The 15,606-nt window shown below is 40.2% G+C and overlaps 1 protein-coding gene across 1 annotated transcript; it reads left to right on the top strand.

Moving 5' to 3' along the window:
• Positions 1-565: 565 nt before the first annotated feature.
• On the top strand, positions 566-12,676 carry LOC133792365 (uncharacterized). The gene is made up of 7 exons (XM_062230265.1): positions 566-664; positions 812-880; positions 1,349-1,563; positions 11,231-11,880; positions 12,046-12,098; positions 12,195-12,305; positions 12,494-12,676. Exons 1-7 carry the CDS (start codon positions 566-568, stop codon positions 12,674-12,676), a joined length of 1,380 nt encoding a protein of 459 aa, XP_062086249.1.
• The last annotated feature ends 2,930 nt before the right edge of the window (positions 12,677-15,606 follow it).

Below are 15,606 nucleotides of genomic sequence, written 5' to 3'. Positions count from 1 at the left end.
GGCAAAAAGGACTATCGCCAGGTCATGAACGATGCCACCATGTTGGCATGCAAGCTGATCGGAGAGGGGCAGACATTAGCTCTGAGGACCCGGGCTCCGCTCCCAACCATCCCCGAGCTTCCCGCTCCTCAAGAGGCCTTACTGGTCTGTGAGGACAACAAGGAGGAAATGGCCGAGGTGCCTCTTGTGTGAAAAAGACGGGCTCCCAAGGGTGTTCGGGAACCCGATCCAGATCGAGTCATGTTAGGGGCAGTAGCCGGCCCCTCCGGCCAAGGTAACCCATTCCCCTTCAGGGAATTAGATAGGGCTGTTGCCGATTTTAGGTCAGTTCGGTATAATCCGAATCAGCTCGTCCACCGTCATCCTTTCGACATGGATCTAAATATAACCCTGATCCAGTGCGTAGACCACCTAGTATTACGCCATGACAATAGTTATCCTAGGGGCACAATCGTAGTTGAAAACACCCTAAATTTTAGATCCACCATTTTTGAAGAATACGGGACAAACCGTAGATCTTGGCCTTCTCTGCTCCAGGGTGCATTTGCCCCTAGATTCAAACAATATGGATGATTCCAGCTCCGAGGAAGAACCTGAACCCCTTAGGATCCAAGAAGTTTTAACTGTAGACTCCCCTTCTCCTCCATTAGTTCCTAGGCCAGAGGTCATGCCTATCCCGGTTAAAACACCCGAGCTGGTGATAATAGACTCCTCCCCCAGCCCGAAGGGTAGGATCTTTGTTTTCTTTCTTTCTTTATAAATGTTTTTTGAAACATTATTTTTATGAACAGACTCTTTTTGTTATTTTTAGGAAAAGAGATGGAACAACCAGGAGCTCCAGACCTCTGAACTGCTTTCCAGTCTAAGAAAGCCAGCGCAGGTCCTATCGTGAAGAGGCTCAGGGTGGCAAAGAAAGCCACCCCTGCAACGGGGAATACTTCAAAGTCCCCCGCCAAGAATAAAGACACGATCTTGACTCTGGAGCCAGCTTCGGTGGCCAATGTCGTTGTTGAGCAGCTTCCTTCTCCCCCACCTTGATTCATACCTCCTCCTCCCCAAGTCATTCTAGCCGAGGCCCCCACCATTCGGATACCAGTAGATCCTCAGGATCTGGAGAAGATCCTTGAAGTCTTTTGGGGTATCGTCTATGAAACTGCGAGCCATATGGTGGGGCACGCCTACAAGGCCAGTATGAGGGACCCGAGGACCATCGAGGAATGCAGCCTGAAGAATGTCATGGAATCCACCATGGGGATGAGCCTCACTTTGAGTTCTTTTTCCTTACTTGGTGATTTTTTTTTGTAATGTGACTATGTGTATATCTTTGACTTGTTTTGTTATTTTGTAGTCTGCCCTGGCTCATTACTACAGCATAGCTCATGCTAGGGCCAAAAATGAGGAGCTCCAATCCAAGCTAGACGTTGCCAAGACCGCCCTAACTGTTGCCCAAGAAGGTGAGAAGGCTGCCAAAGCTGGTTTGACAGCTTCTCAGAAGAATGAGCATGATGCCAAAGTTGCTCTCACCACATCCCAAGAAAATGAGCAGGCTGCAAAGACTGCATTGTCTGCCTCCCAAGCTCAAACTGCACAACTTCAAGCCGAGATTGCTGAGGTCAAACCAAACTGCTCGAGGCTGAAGCCATAGCCAAAGAAGAAAAACATCATCAGCCATGGAGGAGATGTTGTACCATTGCTGGGCCTTCAACCCGGATGGGAACTTCTCTTTCATGGAACCCGGGCTGTGAGATCCGTACCTTGCAAAATTCAAGGCTCGACTCTTGCAAGAACCGTCAGAGACTAGTGATGCATCCAGAATGGCGGAGGGAGATGGCGAGGAGGTCACATCTTCGGGGCGAGTTGATGGAGCCCAATGATATCTCTTTTGTATTTTTTTTTCTGTTTCAATTATTTATCAGTTTCTTGGATATTAAATGGCTTAATTTATTTGTCCTATCATAATATATATCTAACTTCTGATCAATTTATCTTTCCTTTATTATCTCTCATGCTTATGAATCCTTAGATTTGTACATTCGAGATTTTAGGAATTGATTTTTAGATCGGGATAGATTTTATCGAGCTTGATTATATCCAAGTTTTTGTTTGATTATCTGCATCATACCTGTTAAGAATCAGGCCTCGAACCTGGTTATATCCAGGGTTTTTAATGATTTAAACTTTCGGTTTAGGTTCATTGAAAACTCGAGATTTAAAAAGCCCTTGAATAATCAATTTTCCCAAATTTCCAAGTTTTTTACCTAGTTATGACCAGGGTTTTAAATGATTTAAACTTAGTTCGCGCTAGATTTATGGAACACTCGAGCTTTAAAAAGCCGTTGAATACTCAATTTTTCCAAGCTTCTAAGTTTCGGACATGGTTATGTCCAGGGTTTTAAATGACTTAAACTTAGTTCGCGCTAGGTTTATTGAACACCTGAGCTTAAAAAAGCTGTTGAATACTCAATTTTTCCAAGCTTCTAAGTTTCAGACCTGGTTATGTCCAAGGTTTTAAATGACTTAAACTTAGTTCGCGCTAGGTTTATTGAAAACTCGAGCTTTAAAAACTTTAGTAACCAGAAAGTGGAAACTTTCTTGGTTGCTTTTACAAATATTAGAACACGAACTAATACAACCTTAAAAAAAATTATTAAATAATCCATCTATTATTTAATCAAATGGCTTTTATAAATAATCCTTACATTGATGGTGGTACTATTGATAATACTTTTTCAAATGAATGGCATTCTAGGTCCGCGGGACTACTTCCCCATTTAGTTGAGCTATCTTGAAAGTTCCTTCACGCAAAACCTCAACGACCTGATATGGTCCCTCCTAGTTCGGGCCTAACACATCGTCCTTAGGATCCTTATTCGCTAAAAAGACCCTTCGGAGAACTAGGTAGCCCAGTCCTAATCTGCACCTCTTAACTTTAGAATTGAAATAGCGAGTGATTTTTTGTTGATGATGAGCGAGCTGTAACTGTGATTCCTATCGTTTTTCTTCAATCAAATTGAGAGATGCGTTAAGCAAGCCGTCATTCTGTTCTTGATTAAATGTACTTTTCCTGTGAGGAGAAACTCTTCATAATGCCATATTTTTCACAGAAATCAGTAAAGAGATTGTTGTCGAATTGTGTCCCATTATCTGACACGATTTTTTTTAGGAAGCTCAAATCAACATATAATACTTTTCACCACGAAGTCCAGGACTCTTTTTGAAATGATGGTTGCTAGAGGCTCGACTTCTACCCACTTCGTGAAATAGTCGATCTCCACCACCGCATAACGAACTCCCCCCTTTCCCATAGGTAGGAAACCTACTAGGTCGATTCCCCATATCACAAATGGCCACGGGGATGAAATCATTGTTAGCTCAACCGAAGCAGCTCGGGCAACTATGGAAAAATACTGGTATTTGTCGCACTTCTGAATATACGAGATTGCGTCTTTCACTAAACTGGGCCAAAAATAGGCCTGCCTCAGTATTTTCAATGCTAGGTTTTGTCCCCTAGCATGATTTCCACAAAAGCCTTCGTGTATTTCTTGTAAAATGGTTTGGGCTTCCTCAGGCAGAACACATCGTAGGAGAGGCAACGAATGACCACATCGATACAAGGTTCCATCCACTATTACGTACCACAGAGCTTGATAAATTATTTTTCTTGCGTCTTTTCGATCGTCATGTAGCTTTCCTGTTGTGAGGTATTCCATTATGGGAGTCAACCAAGTTGGTCTTGTGTCAATCATTTTGACTTCTATCATTTCTTCTGTTACACTCGGACTCTCCAAGAACTCCATTGGAACTACATTCAATGTCTCAGCTTCTTTTGTGGTGGCAAGCCGTGCCAAGGCGTCAACATTTGAATTTTACTCGCGGGGTATCTGTTCAACAGAACTGTACTCAAATTCAAACAATTCTCCCTTCACCTTAGCTAGGTAGGCCACCATCTTGGTACCTCGAGTTTGATATTCTCCCAATACCTGATTGATCATGAGCTGAGAATCACTATAGCATTGGACAACTTTCGCCTTGAGCTCCCTTGCCACTCTCAGCCCAGCTAGAAAGGCCTCATATTCGGATTTGTTGTTGGATGCTTCGAATCCGAATCTCAGAGCTGTATGAAATCGATGCCCTTCTGGTGAGGTCAAGATGATCCCAGCTCTCAATCCATTCTTGTTTGATGATCCATCCATGAATATTTTCCATAACTCCTGCACCGGCTCCTTTAAGAGCTCCTCTTATAATCCGGTGCATTCAGCCATAAAATCAGCAAGGGCTTGACTTTTGATTGAGGTCCTTGGCATGTACAATACCTCAAATTGGCTAAGCTTGATAGCCCATTTTAAAAAACATCCCGACGTTTCAGGTTTTTGCAAAACCTGCCTTAAAGGTTGGTCGGTCATGATGTTGATTGAATGGGATTGGAAATATGGCCGGAGCTTCCTAGAAGCCAATATCAGATAGAATGCCAGTTTTTCTATCTGTGGGTATCGTGACTCGGCTCCGAGAAGTCTCTTGCTTATATAATATACTTGTTTTTGAGCACGGTCTTCTACTCGAACTAAAACGGCACTGACTGCATTCTCTATCACGGATAGATAAAGGAGTAGAGGTTCTCCATACATAGGCTTTGATAACACTGGGGGCTCGCCCAGGTGCATTCTTAGGTCGAGGAACACCTGTTCGTACTCCTCAGTCTACTCAAATTTTTTGTTTCCTCTGAGCAAGTTGTAGAATGGTAGACATTTGTCAGTGGATTTTGAAATAAAATGATTCAAAGTCGCCACCCTTACAGTCAGGCTTTGAACTTCTTTACGCGACCTGGGCGAGGGCATTTCTAACAATGATCTGATTTTCTCAGGATTTACCTCTATCCCCTCTTGTTGACTATGAAACCCAGAAATTTTCCAGATGCCACTCCGAAAGTGCACTTCTGAGGATTCAGCTTTATGTCATACCTCCTTAAGATTTCAAAACATTCTTTTAAATTAGATACATGATTATCGGCAGTCTTTGATTTGAAAAGCATATCATCGACATACACTTCCATATTTCTCCTGATCTGATTAGCAAACATATTGTTGGCCAAGCGCTGGTATGTTGCTCCGGCATTCTTCAGCCCGAATGGCATAAATTTATAACAATATACGTTATTTGGGGTCATGAAGCTAGTATGTTCCTAGTCTGCTAGATTCATCGCTATCTGGTTATATCCAGAATACGCATCCATAAAGGACATGAGCTCGTGACCTGCCGTGGCATCTACCAACTGATCAATCCTTGACAGTGGGAAACAATCCTTGGGACAAGCTTTATTTAGATCGGAGAAGTCGATAGAGGTCCTCCATTTCCCATTTGGCTTTGGGACCAACACGGGATTGGTGACCTAGATCGGGTATTTTTCCTCGCGGATAAACCCACACTTTAATAATCGAGCTAGTTCTTCCTCAAAAGCTTCAGCTCGGACCGTTTCCAAGCTTCTCCATTTTTAGGATTTTGCAGGCACGTTCTTGTCCAAATTTAAGGTGTGCATGATTACACTCGGACTTATTCCCACCATATCTTCATGTGACCAGGCGAAAATGTCCAGATTCTCCTATAAGAAATTCACCAGCTCCTTCCTTTTATCGTCAAGATTCTTCCCAACCTTTACGACTCTTGAAGCTTCTTTAGGATCAATGTTTACTTCCTCGAGATTGTTAGGATCATTTTAGGTTTATTTTAGAGATCAATTTAGGTTGTGTTTTTAGTTATTTAGGATTGTTTAGTGCAGATTTACGCTTGTTTTCTTCTTGGTTCAGGTTTTAATGATCAAGTACATAATATGGAGTGAAATGAGAAGAAACATGTTAAATATGATGAATAAGATTGATTTAGTGTTGATGGTTGAGTTTCAAGACATCATGTGTGGAAGATACTACATTAAAGAGGCTCAACACACGTCGTTTATGTTCTATAACGCAAGTCTGAGACTTTAAGCCGAATTTTAACTAGAATTTGTTCACTTTATGGAAAACCTTCTAGAAATATAAGTTATAGATATTTCTCTTAAATTTCCATAACTTTTTGAATCATTCAATTCGGAGTTATATTGAAGGAGTTATGATCAAAATACAATGAACTGACACTGCAGGCTATTCAAAACGAGTTCAGTTTCATTATGTGCAAAGTAGCGCCCCAGCGCTACAAACCAGTGCCCCAGTGCTGCTGAGAAACAGAGAGCATGTTTTGATGCGGGTTGTAGCACCTAGGCGCTACATTTCAGTGCTCTAGCACCATCAATTTTCCAGAAACGTGTTTTGAGACTTATTTACAGCACCTCAGCGCTATCCCGTGGTGCCCTAGCGCTACGGTCCGTACGAAAACACAATTTAGGGGAATTTTTAGGGGTAATCTTGTATTTTCATGCAAAAATTAATTAGGGTCTATAAAAGCTTCTTTAATGACGTTTTTAAGGAGGAGATTAAGCAAGGAGGCTGGAGAAGAAACAAAAACTTAGAGATCTTTTCTTTATCTTTTGATTATGTTAAATTCTATGTTTATGTTTGATTTAGTCATGTTTATGAACTAAATTTCTGTTTAGGTTTTCTAATTGACTCTCTTGAAACTCTATTATGATTTAATGCATTTATCTATTTCTTCTTCATCTGAAATCTATTCAGTTTGTGTTTATTGTGTATGTGATTGATTGATCAACTTTTACATACGATTTATGAATTTGAATCAAAATCTAAAAAGTGAGATTTGAATATGCTAAAATTGAATAGACATAGATTTCAATTTAGAACGAGAGTATCAAATTGGTTTATGTGATTTAGGGTTGTATTCATTGCTTCCTATTGTTTGAATTGACCATAGAAATATAGGGAATTCACACTAGGTCGAGTTTTCTATTTCTTAACTTGAATAGTTAACACTTTTGCATGCCTATAATTTCAGTGAGAAGAGTTTCAGTAGTAATTGAATTAAAGAATAATAGAGTGGATAGTAGAGAAGATTAGAATTCCTAATTGTTTTACAGCGAATTTAATCCTTGTGTTCTTGTTATTATTTGATTTCTGCAATTTTCATTTATTTCTGTTTTCTTGTTTTCAAAATTCACACATCCATTTTTCATTTGTCAAATAGAAACTAAAAATTAATTATTTGGTAATTGATAAATCAGTCTCAGTGGGAACGATATCGGTCTTACCGAAATAAACTACAAAAGCAATTACGTATACTTGCGTAGCTTTAATTTTCGCAACAGAGCTCCACTATAGCTTGGAGTTTTGACTCGTCTTCGTCCATCCGTGGGTCGATGTCATCGCGTTGGGTGACTTCTCTATCCTCCTTTTGTTGAGGTTCTTCCATCTCACAAGTAACTTCTTCTTCTTGGGAATCTTCACCTCCGTCATTTATGACCATTGCTTGCTACTCGGGTTGTGTTTTTCCCTTCATAGAAATGCTATAGCATTCTCTGGTAGTGAGCTAATCACCTCTGACGGTGCATATTCTTGCAGCTGAGGGGAATTTTATTGCTAGGTGGCAGATAGAGGTTATGGCTTCAAACACCATCAACGCAGGTCGGCCAAAACTCGTATTGTATACAGCTGGACAATTGATTACCACAAACTCAAGTAATTTGGAAACAATTCGCAAGTCTTCTCCTAATGTCATTACCAATCCGATCGTCCTGATGGTTGCTGAACCTTCACCAGAAAACCTACACAGAGTCATTGAGGTTGCCTTCAAATCTGTTACAGACAGCCCCATTTTTTCCAAGGTGGACTTGAAAAGTAGATTCACAGAACTTCCGTTATCTACCAGTGTCCTCCGGACCCTCCGATTGGAGAACTGAACAGTAATGACCAAGGGATCGTTATGCGGGAATTGGACGTGGCTAGCATCCTCTTCTGTGAAAATGATTGGTTGCTTCTCCAATCGTTTCTGTTTTGATAACCGATGCTCCTAGACGAACTCCACTCTGTTATGGGACTTCAATTCGTTAATGTACCTCTTCTAGGCCCCATTGCTCGTGTATGCCAAATAAGGTCCTCCCAAAATGGTAGTTATATCTCCCCCTACTATTGGAGAGGGTTGACTTGATTTGCTTGAGCTTCAGTTTGACTTACTAGAGCTTCGGGGACTGATGAAGGGTTTGGTCACCCGATTTCGGGCGTACTGGGCCAAAGGTCTTGCTCTAATGGGAGTTTCAATCTCATCCTTCAACCGTCGATAGTCATCAGTGTTATGCCCGATGTCATTATGGAATTGAAAGAACTTTGAAGAATCTCTCTTCTCCCTCTAGTTCTTCAATGGCTCTAGCTTCTTCCATGGAAGGCGAGTAGAATTTTCTAGGAAGATGCGCTCCCTAGTATCCGTTAGGTCGGTATAAGTAGTTTAAACAAGTTTGAATTTCTCCCCAGACTTATTTTTCTTCGTCTCGCTTTGATCGCCCTCGCCATTTCCCTTCCTTTTGTTATTTCCCCCTTGGTTATTCTGGGTAACGATTTGACCCTTAGCTGCACCACCCGTTACCGCTACAACGGGCTGGATAGGGGTCTGGCTGGTTCCCACGATGGAAGCTCGCGCCTCCTCTAGATTAATCCACTCTTGAGCTCGGGCCAATAATTCATCCACACTCTTAACTCCTTTACTTTGGAGTTCTTGCCACAGGTTGCCCTCGACGAGAATTCCTGTCCTCAGTGCCATTAGCTTAGAGCTTTCATCAACATCCCTAGCCTATGCAGTGACATTGGTGAACCTACTTAGATATGCCTTCAACGTCTCACCAGGTTGCTGCTTTACGTTGGCCATTGAATCAGTATCAACCCGAGCTGCTTGTGAATCTTGGAATGATTTTTTGAACTCAGAAGAAAACTTCTTCCACAAGCTTATGGAATGCCTCTTATATTGCTTAAACCACTGTCTGGCAGCCCTGACCAGAGTTACAGGGAATAAAATACACCTTAGATTGAGTTTGACATTGTGGGCCATCATCATGGTGTTAAAAATTCTGAGGTGGTCTGACGGATCTCCGTCTCTATCAAATTTTGACAAGTGTGGCATTTTGAAGCCTACCTGATATGTGGCCACCGCAATATTTGGAGCGAAAGGCTTGAGCTCATCCTCTAAGTCACAATCATCTTTGTCTTTTCGAGATAAAAGCCTCTTCATTTGCTCTTCCACCAGAGCTAGTATCTCGAGGGTTCAACAGCTCCCATCCTATCGTATGCATTTGATGGGTTATTGTCCTTCCAAGCTCGAGCTTGGTTTTGTGGGGCATTATTCCCATTATCGCGTAATATAGGTGGACCTCCCTCTTGTCGAGTATAGCTAAAATCTTCATTTCGAGTTGGATTCCTCCTCTACAAATTCAGATGATCGCGCAAATTGGGCTGTGGATCGTACCGAGGGCTCTGTGCTGAAATCAATTGATTTCTTAGGTCACCCTCAGACCTACCACTAAGAAGAATTTCAGTCCAGTAACTCCCATTCGTGAAGCTTATAGCTCGCGGTTGGGGCCGAGGATATGGATTTTCAACATGTGTCCGTGGGATGTAAGTATTGGCAGATGGGGGAGGATTTCTCCTACTGTCTCCATAAGCTGGAATGTCCCGTGTAGGACGAGGTGGCATCGGAAGTCTTATAGGTGATGGGGGATGCCTTATTGGTGAGGCAATCCTTGTTCCATCAGGGCAGATTAAATTAGCCCGCCTATGTTCTACTCCACTGTCTTTAGCTCTCTGCACTTGACGATCCGATCATGACGTAGGAGGGTTTGTTGGAATATTTTGTCTTTGTGAGCCTGTCCCAGTCCCTCCTCGTGGATTTCCATTGGCATTTCTAGGGACCTGTTAAGGAGACAGCGAACTTGGGGTTGCAGTTCTAACCGACTGACTGACATGCTGATGAACCCTATGAGGGCCACTAGGTTGAGCATTCTGGCGATCTCGCCCTGTAGGTACAAAACTTGGGGTTACAGTTCTGACTGATCGACTTGGTTTGGATCAATTATTCCTGTGGAACTTGTGAGACCCACTTTGCCTCTTTCCGACATTAACATCAGTTGTAAGAGGGGGTAACCGAGCCAAAACCTCCTCAATCTTCCTGTTTTCCTTCACGAGATGGCTTCTCAATTGCATGTTTTCCAATTTGACGGCAGTAAGGTAGTCTAGATTTTGATTTGGTGGCAATGACGCCGAACTCCGAGTGTCGTCATGACCTGGTGGTTGTTTTCTCGGATGCTGCTGAATCTTAGGGCCATGTTCATTCGGAACAGTAGTATGATGGGCCTCCTACCCACCAAGTTGTTCTATCTCATTATCGTGCATTGAACGAGTGAGCACCATGATGAGAATTGGCTGGGATTTTGATGAAGCACTAATTTTCTCTCAATGAAAGCACCAAATTGTTGACGTAGTTTTTCGCCAACAGTGTATTAGGAAATAATATGGTAGATTAGTGCTTAACAGTAAACAGTAATGAATAATAACATGAATTCACTCAAGAACACATAATTTTTATGTGGTTCAATGGTTAAAATCCACCTAGTCCACGAGTCAATATTATTGATGTTTCTCTCTCTATTTTGGCAGAGTTTTGTATTACAGAATAATGGTCCCTTTTTCTGTCCAATATTCCCAGTATTTATAAGAGAATTCCATGGACAGGTTTGGGTAACCACGTGAGTCAATCACACATTTACATAATGATTACATTTAATACAAATAATTCCCATTTATATTGGGATATGATTTGATAATAGAATAAACAAGTTCCCGCTATCTCGGATAATAAATATGACAGCCTGGTCATAAATAAACGTATAAAGGGATCCTGAATCTATGGGGATTCGCGGGTATGCAATATACTAGAATTACCACGAGCTGGATATCCCCTCCAAGCTCATGCTTCGACAACTATTTAAAATTACGAGCTCGCGCTTCACAGCCTTTGCATCCTTAGTTTGGGATAAACTCAGGGTGCCTTACACCATGCATGACCACTATGAATCTCGAGTTGTCCATGTGGATAATAAGCATATATCATTCTCCTTGGTTGTTTCTCCATATATTTATCTGCCAGCTATACCCGAGCTGAGTGCATGGACTCGTGCTAAAATCAAGGTACAACATCCAAATATTTGGATTCCCTTTGGCTCTTTGGTTCTAAGTGTTCTTGTTCTCTTTCTCACTCACTTGTGCCCAAGGTTCTAGTTTTTTTTTTGTTGTTCTTTGTCTTTCAGCAGCCATGAAGACCCAAGGCCGTGTTCTACCTCCAAACCTATGAAGTCTCAGAAGGAGACCGTTCATGAGACGATTCCCTCAGCCACTCCTCTCGTTCCAGAGTTAATCCCACATGTTGCTGCCTCATCGTTCCCAGCTGTCTCGGCTCCTACAGGCCGTCGACCCAAAACCACCTCAAGCCCTACACAGTCTGTCTCCACTGAAGTCGAGATCGATCCTTCTTCTTATGGCTTTGAATCATCATTATCCTCTGATGTGATGACACCCAAGGAGAAGGGCAAGCGCAAATCCAAAGCTGCTTGGTCAAAGCAAACCAAGAAGATCAAAGTGGCTCCAGCAAAAGGTACTAGCTCCATCTCTGATTCCAATCCTTTATCCAAATTCAAAACAAAGGAAAACATCAATCCTCCTCCTTGCACCTCCTCAGAGGATGTCTCTCCTAAAATGGAAGACTCGTTGCTTGAGCTAGACCTCTCTCTAACCGAGCCAATTCCCGAAGAACCACATGGAGATTCTTTTCATGAAGATATGGAGGAGGAGGCTAAATCTGAAGAAGACCCATTAGAAACCACTCCTGTTGCATCTGAACCAAAGGGCATAACACCATTGGCATTTCCTGAATTTTTTGCCAAAATCACTAAACACCAAGGTGCCCCAGTTCGTTCTTCAGATTCCTCTTTCAAAGCTCATTCTCTTACTTTCTATTTTAATGGTAATGAGAAAAATATGCAATTTTATGAGTATCGACACTTCATTAGTGAATGAAATTTCCTTTTTGCTCCTCATTGTGTTTTTGGGGTTTTGCTTACTTTAGAAGAAATGGGTTGGTTACATTCTTTGTCTGACTTTGATGGGTTTGTGCCTCGGGTAGTTAAGGAATTTTATGAAAATTTGAATGAGGAGTTATTAGATCAGAATTCCTTTATGTTTCATAAGGTTTATGTTAGGGGTTATTGGTATAAGTTTAGTCCTACCGAAATTGCTAAGGTACTAAATCTAGTTCTTGTGGAGATTGATGATTCCATTGAGTTTGCAAAGGATCAAGTTTTGTCTGAATTAGTTGGCCAAGCTATTGTGTGGGAACCGAGTGCATCTCTCCGTGTCTCGGACCTTACTCACTAATATGGTGCACTTTTTTAGTTTGCCATGTTCAATTTGTTTCCCACCACTCACTCCTCAACCATCACTCAAGATATGGCCTTTCTATTGTTCAAAATTGGGCTGGTGCCACTGTCGATCTTGTTGCTGCTATATTTGATTAGATAGTGTCCTTAAGTGGTGCCAAAAGCATGGGTCAACACTTGATGTTTCCTTATGTCATTTACAAACTATTGGACTCTCAACGTCCTTTGAAGAAGTCACACGAGACCTTGATTCCTCCTTTGGTTGGTCCTACCTACACTGTCAAAGAGATCAAAGATGACAATGCACCTAGCACAGCTTGAAAGGTCAAGGGCATTAATTTGGCTGGTTCTTGATCTGGAGATGTCGAGCCTGACTCTCCTGCTGTTCTGACTACTCTCGCTTCTGCCCAGATAGGTATTGCAAGTCTCTCTGAGCGGTTCACTGCCTTGGAGGATACTCAATGCCAAATTTTGGCTTCTTTGGCCATCATTAATGCATCTACCACTCCAGCTCCATGACAGTTACCGTTCCTCTCCATTTATTTTTATTTGCTTTCAATAAATGTAAAGGAACACTAATTGCGTCTTTGTTTTGGTTTCGTTTCCTTTGTTCTTTGGCATGTTCTTAGACAATGAGGGGGATAGTAAGTACTCTATTTTTTGGTGCTTTGATTATGTTTTTCTTGACATGCAGTTGTTCATTGTTTTTGTTAATTGCTTTAGTCATGTGCTTTGGTTATTTTTTGCAGAGGGAGTCATTTCGAGACTCTTGTCACTATTGTGAATTTAAGCACTCACTTTTTTGATGCAGGATCTTTTAAAAAAATAGATATGCTTTGTCTATAAAATTTCCAAAGGGGGAGATTGTAGATCCTAAAATTGGCAAATTTTATAGAAATATCTTTTTATTTAAAATATAATTTTAAATTCCTATTATTGTAATTTTCGAAATTAATGTCTTGAATGAATTTTTAAGGTTTAAAAATAATTCCTTATTTAGATTGATATTATCAAAATATGTTTATAAATAGAATTTTTATCTTGATTTTATAAAGAAAATATTCTGTGTTTACTCAAATTCATTTATGGAATATTTGTCCTTTGATTTTCGTGTTGCTCAAGGTAATAAACTTCAAGAAATACAATCTTTGAAGTAATTAATTGTTATTTCTATCTTGAGAAATTTGATCTGACACATTCATTAGCTGTCCCCGCAAAATTCGTATCTGTCGGATCAGAATCATCTAAAAATGGCAAATTTTCATCAATCGAGAATATCTTCAAATATTCTTGCTTTTATTAGGAGATTATTTCTCTGCCTTTCTGAGCACAAAATGGACTCTATAAATAGGCTTATAAAGCCTTGAGAAAAATTAAACTCTTTGGTGCATAGTTTGTGAGTGAATTGTAATATTTGTGAGAGTTCATTGTTTTTATTCAATATCATTGTATTAATGTGATCTTGTAGTAAAATGACAGTTTAGTTTTGTGGTGAGTTTATACCACTTTCATGAGTGAATACATATTATAATTTGAACACAATTCTTATAGTCTTCAGGAGAGGATTTTTACAAGCCTTGTGTTGGGAGGATGCAATCGCTCGCTGGCCATTGAAGCAAGTTCAAGGGCTTGAGTGTTTCAATCAGAATCAGATTAGTGGAGAGAAGTACAACAAAGTTGCGAAAAATCTCAAGAGGGAGTCTTGTTTTGTTTAACTCAATATTTTGTACTTGTGATTATTTATTAATTGGTTTTATTCTCTAGGTGTGGCCCCAAGGAGTAGGTTATCCGAAAGAGTTTCTGAACCTTGTAAAATTTTGTTGTGTTCTTTATTGTTTTTGCACTATTTTTTTATTGTGTTCAGTTTCTGTCGTGACAAGTTTGTATTCTGTCCCGATAGATCTGAAATCTATTTCGACATTTAATTACCATTCCGCACCTTAATTAATTTGGTAATTACTAAAAACAGAATTTCATAACCTTTCAATTTTCTATTGTTAAATGTTTTTTGAATGTTTAAAGGGCATGAAACATGTACCAATGTCGCCTACAAGTTTGAACATAGTCAGAATGTTGTAAACTCATTTTAAAATTGATGAAACTAAACAAATGTAAATCAAAAGTTCTATTGGAGATAAGAGGATAATTGTAGAAGAATATTAGGGGTTCCAATTAGGGTTTTGTCTTTTGGAGATTTCGGGATTGTATGGTGGGGCTATGCATTTTTTTTAAACTTTTTATTATATTAATTTCATTTTTAAATGATTTCATTAAGGTATTTGGTCAAAAAAAAGTTTAGAGGGGGCAAAATTAAATAGAAAAAGTTTTAGTGATAATAGAATAAAAGTCATAATGAAGATATTACTTTAAAAAATAGTATTTTTTGTGTGGGTAAAAATAAAAATAAAGTTAAATTTATGTAAATTTATATATAAAAAGAAAATTAAGGGGCCACAACCCCACTTCCCCCTTGGCTCTACCCATGAATATGATTATTATTGACTCAATTTTTTGTCAACTTAATTGAGTATATGAAGGAAATGCTTGAATACAAAATGAAAGATTGAGATTTTTAAGTTGTTCGGGTGATTAGGATTTCACCTATATCCACTGTGTTTGTAATAGAAATAAGAACTTGCAAAGCTCACATTCTTTAGAAATGTGGGCAACATGTATGTATGCACCCAAAAATACTCCTTTTACAAGTGAGACCCTCAACCCTTTATATAGCGACTGAGGAATTATAAGCCTGTCAACTAAGGCTATATTACATTATGAGTGCTAATCCATCATTTAATGGGGTTTACAAGGGTTTTATGATAAGAAAATAAGGATGAAGACTCCTTGAGGAGGACTTGACATGTTAGCTAAGCCATCTGCATGTCCCTCGGGTACGTTATAGCTTATCGTGACCCTTTGGGGGCTATTCCTGAGCGGGTAGTGCATTGGGAATGTGCTCCAAACTGTCAAGTGGTGGGTACATTCATTCCAAGGAAGATTGCACATTTTCGACAATATCTGTATTGTTGGTTGTACAGATGGGGCTGCATGCTCTGTGAGCCACCACTACCGTCATATGTGATGGATGTATATGTTGGTGATCCCACGTGTCTTGGAAATGACATGTGGGGGTGAATCATTGAACAGGATTAGAAATTTGATAATTCCTAACCGGGGGCAGGCATGGAAAGATCCCTGACGAAGTACTCCCATCTCTGTGGAGATCTGATAATATTGAGTGCCTTTCCCAC

The sequence above is a fragment of the Humulus lupulus genome, chromosome 7 (assembly GCF_963169125.1).
Source record: "Humulus lupulus chromosome 7, drHumLupu1.1, whole genome shotgun sequence".
In the NCBI taxonomy this organism is placed as follows: Eukaryota; Viridiplantae; Streptophyta; class Magnoliopsida; order Rosales; family Cannabaceae; genus Humulus; species Humulus lupulus.
The sequence above is the reverse complement of the archived record's forward strand: the minus strand, read 5'-3'. Positions and strand labels throughout refer to the sequence as shown.